This window comes from Morone saxatilis, unplaced genomic scaffold (genome assembly GCF_004916995.1).
Source record: "Morone saxatilis isolate NCDOM2014 unplaced genomic scaffold, NCSU_SB_2.0 Contig22, whole genome shotgun sequence".
NCBI classification, from domain to species: domain Eukaryota; kingdom Metazoa; phylum Chordata; class Actinopteri; family Moronidae; genus Morone; species Morone saxatilis.
This window is the reverse complement of record NW_023339785.1, coordinates 881,154-884,488: the sequence shown is the minus strand read 5'-3', so window position 1 is coordinate 884,488 and position 3,335 is coordinate 881,154. Positions and strand designations below refer to the sequence as shown.

Genomic DNA, 3,335 nt, shown 5'->3' with positions numbered 1-3,335 from the left:
ACACAGACACAGACACAGACTAGACCCTAGTATCATATGTATGTGTCCAGAGTATTTAGTGTTTCTAGCAGTGTGTATTTTTCCTAAAAAGAAAGTGAACAAAAATGACAATTTGAAATTGTAAACTGTGACTTTTGTATGCAGCCTCCAACTAAATGACGTAGAAATGTAGTTTTTTAGTCAGCCCTACTAGTGCAGGGTATCAAGTATGGTATGGATACCCCACAAGTATCTGCTGTTAGGAGCAACACACCGGCAACATATGACCCATGTCCCAACCCCTGGACCGACAGTAGTTATCCATGTAAGACAGCACCGGCGGAGGAGTGACACCTATGTGCCGCTGTCCTCTTTCTCAGTGACAACATGTGTCAACTCTTCAGAAAAGTAGCTATTTTAATTGCATTTGCTCCACAGATTGGCACATTGACTTCTCGTGTCTGTATGATGCCTGTGTCTGGTGTAAAGGGAAAAGCCAAATTCAACAGGCATTGTTGGATTGTCTCAGGCATTATTCTAAGTCAAAGTAGACTGCAAGAAGCCAAAGTGTAACACTAAATGAAAACAAAAAATGTTTTCCATGTCTAAATGTTAGATCATGTGTGTGATTACTGGTGTAGTAAAGCCTCTATGATCCTGACATAACAGCAGAGAATTCAGACCAAACAAGACACAGACACATACAGGAGGACACATACAAAGCTTACAGAGAATAAGATCAGAAAAGAGACAAAATGATGATCTGACAAGTTTACTGAGGAACTCCTGGCACAATGAAGCCTAATGCATCAGAGCTTTCAAATGAAAAATAAGAAAACTTTGTTTCGCACAAAACTTTAAACATGTAAATGATACACCCAGTGTGGGCCTTTCTCCGCCTGCTGCACCGTCCTCTATGGTGACTGGCAGAGAGACATCCTGAATATCAAAGAGGAACAACAAACCAGTTGGAAATTTGAATGAAATAAATGTGCTTATTGTAGTTCAGAACAGCTGAGACGAGACTGACACCTAGAGCTGTCTTAAGTACGGTAATATTGTGTGTGTTTGCTGTTCTAGTGCAGCATTATATATGTGTGTATGTGTGTGTGTGTGTGTGTCGTTTGTTGTGGTACTCTGCCTCTAACTGACCACAGATCTAACAACAGTAGAAACTACAGGGAGAAACCTGCTCATCCAGTTCCTGACAACATCAGCCTGTGTAAATAAGGGCAGATATTGCATCAGCTGTCCTTGGACATTTAGAAAGTCACATTTAAGGTCATGTTTAAACGAATCGTGACAAAGTTGTTTAAAAATGGCCCTTTGGAAATCAAACGTACTGAATCAGCTGGCTAATTTTCTGTTATTTCTTTTAAGCGTTAGCACTGTTAGCTCTAGCTACTTTAGCTAACTCGACAGCGCTAAGGAAGGCGGTTCGCCGCTCCATTTGAATTAACGTTAAGTTAATGTAAAGCGAACATATAACGTTATAACGTTAGCCGGGTTGGCTACAATGAAAACACCGGTAGAACATTGTGAGCTTCTCCTCTCACGTTAACGTTACGTTTCCTGAAATGTTCACTATGAAGCAGCTGACGTCATAGCACAAAGCTAGTGGCCCCAGCGCGAGGAGCTATAGATGTTATTTCGTTTTTGGACCTACGCCAAACATCGCTCAAATACATAGTAATTTAATGTTCACGCACTTGTCAATGAACACATGTGCACTGTGAATTATAACGAGTGACATTTCGTAAATACTTGGTGTCATCCAGTTAATTCGGCACACCAAGGCCGTTTTATTTAACTAACCTATAACGCTAAATACGTAACGTTAACAGTATTCAACAGTATTGACCTAACGTTAAGGTTTATCGAATAAAGGAGTGACTCATAATGAATCAAAAAAGTAACGTTGCGGGCCACATGGGGGCTGCAATAATTTGACAGAGAGGTAAATGGGGTTTGGTGTGGGGATATTCAGCCAGCTATGCTGTAAGAATGAAGTTCTTCAGAGTGTGTCTGTTAAATGCCCAATGGACATGCTGCCCACCGCATGTTAACAACTTGCTTTGACATCAGCATTCCAGCTGAGAGCTGAATGGGAGTACTGACCTGCTCTTTGCTCGCCTTCTCTGACTTCAACTTCCGAACGACTTCACCTTGGGTTTTAATCGCTTCTTGTATCTGTGCTTTGTCTTCCATGGCTTTTCATTAATGTATTTCCACCGCAGCTCACACCTCCGGCAACCCAGCAGCTGTCAAGACTAAACTGGCCTCGGATACGGAAACAAGCGGGCTAAAAACCAACGTTAAAAGTGCATAGCGCCACCTGCTGTACCGGAGTATAACGTCATGACTTTATAATGAATGTATATTCTGGATGTTAAACCTGCTTCATTTAAATATTTAGATAAATATCTTTCAACCTGAGATTATTTGTCCCCTATGTCCGACAAACCTCATATACTCTTCTCTCTCCCCATCATCCACCCCCCTGTCCTTCGATATATTTCTATGGGCTACTGAACTATCTACAAACCATCAGCAAATGTTCAACAGCTTCTTTATAATTATAATTTCACATTCATGTGACTCTTTCTTGTCCTAATCAAAAGGACATACATACAGTATACAAAATCTTCTTTCCTATATTTACGTCTATTACTTCTCATTCTGACAGACCTTTGAATTGTGTAATAATCTCTACCCTTATTTAACTCAATGATACCCATTCCTTTTTCCCAGCTGCCCTTGAAACTGTCAGAAGACAGGTATGTTATTGATAGTAGCATGTTATGCAGATAGGAGGTCAAGTTGTCCTTAAATAGGGGGCCAAGACAGTCATGCTTAACACTTTATTGTAGCTGAATTTATCCTCCCTAATATGATTCGGGGCACTACTTATCCCACTAGCCATCATAAGCTTTCTTTTGTACCAAAAATGTGCAGTGAAGAATTGACACATTTAACAGTAGGGCTGATCTCTCCACTCAGCTCAGTAATCCATCAGTTTTTATTTATAAAATATATCAAAATATTATATCATAATGTCTGTGTGCTTTGCTCCACAGGCCTTGTAAAGTACTTTTTCAGACTAATTGTGATTTTTTTATGATTTGTTATGACCACGTTTTAGATTTAAAAAAAAACATAATGGGTTAGGGTTAGGGTTACAAATTAAATCCGAAAATTAAAATATATTTATACAGAAATAAAATATTCAACAACTTCAGATGAAGTATTTTTAATAACAACAAAGCACCAACACCCTGTACTTGAACTTCTGTCAAGGTAAATCCCATATGTTCCATTTAAAACAAGTTCTGAACTTGGATACAGCCGCTCCATCT

The 3,335-nt window shown here is 39.4% G+C and overlaps 1 protein-coding gene across 1 annotated transcript in view; it reads right to left on the bottom strand.

Annotated features, from left to right (window-relative positions):
* Window positions 1-2,268, bottom strand: part of hars (histidyl-tRNA synthetase) — a 10,600-nt gene extending 8,332 nt beyond the window's left edge. Inside the window, exon 1 of the mRNA XM_035669346.1 lies at window positions 2,098-2,268. Coding sequence (XP_035525239.1) covers window positions 2,098-2,187 — 90 coding nt within the window. The 5' untranslated portion in view covers window positions 2,188-2,268. The remainder of the gene's footprint in view (window positions 1-2,097) is intronic.
* Window positions 2,269-3,335: the final 1,067 nt, after the last annotated feature.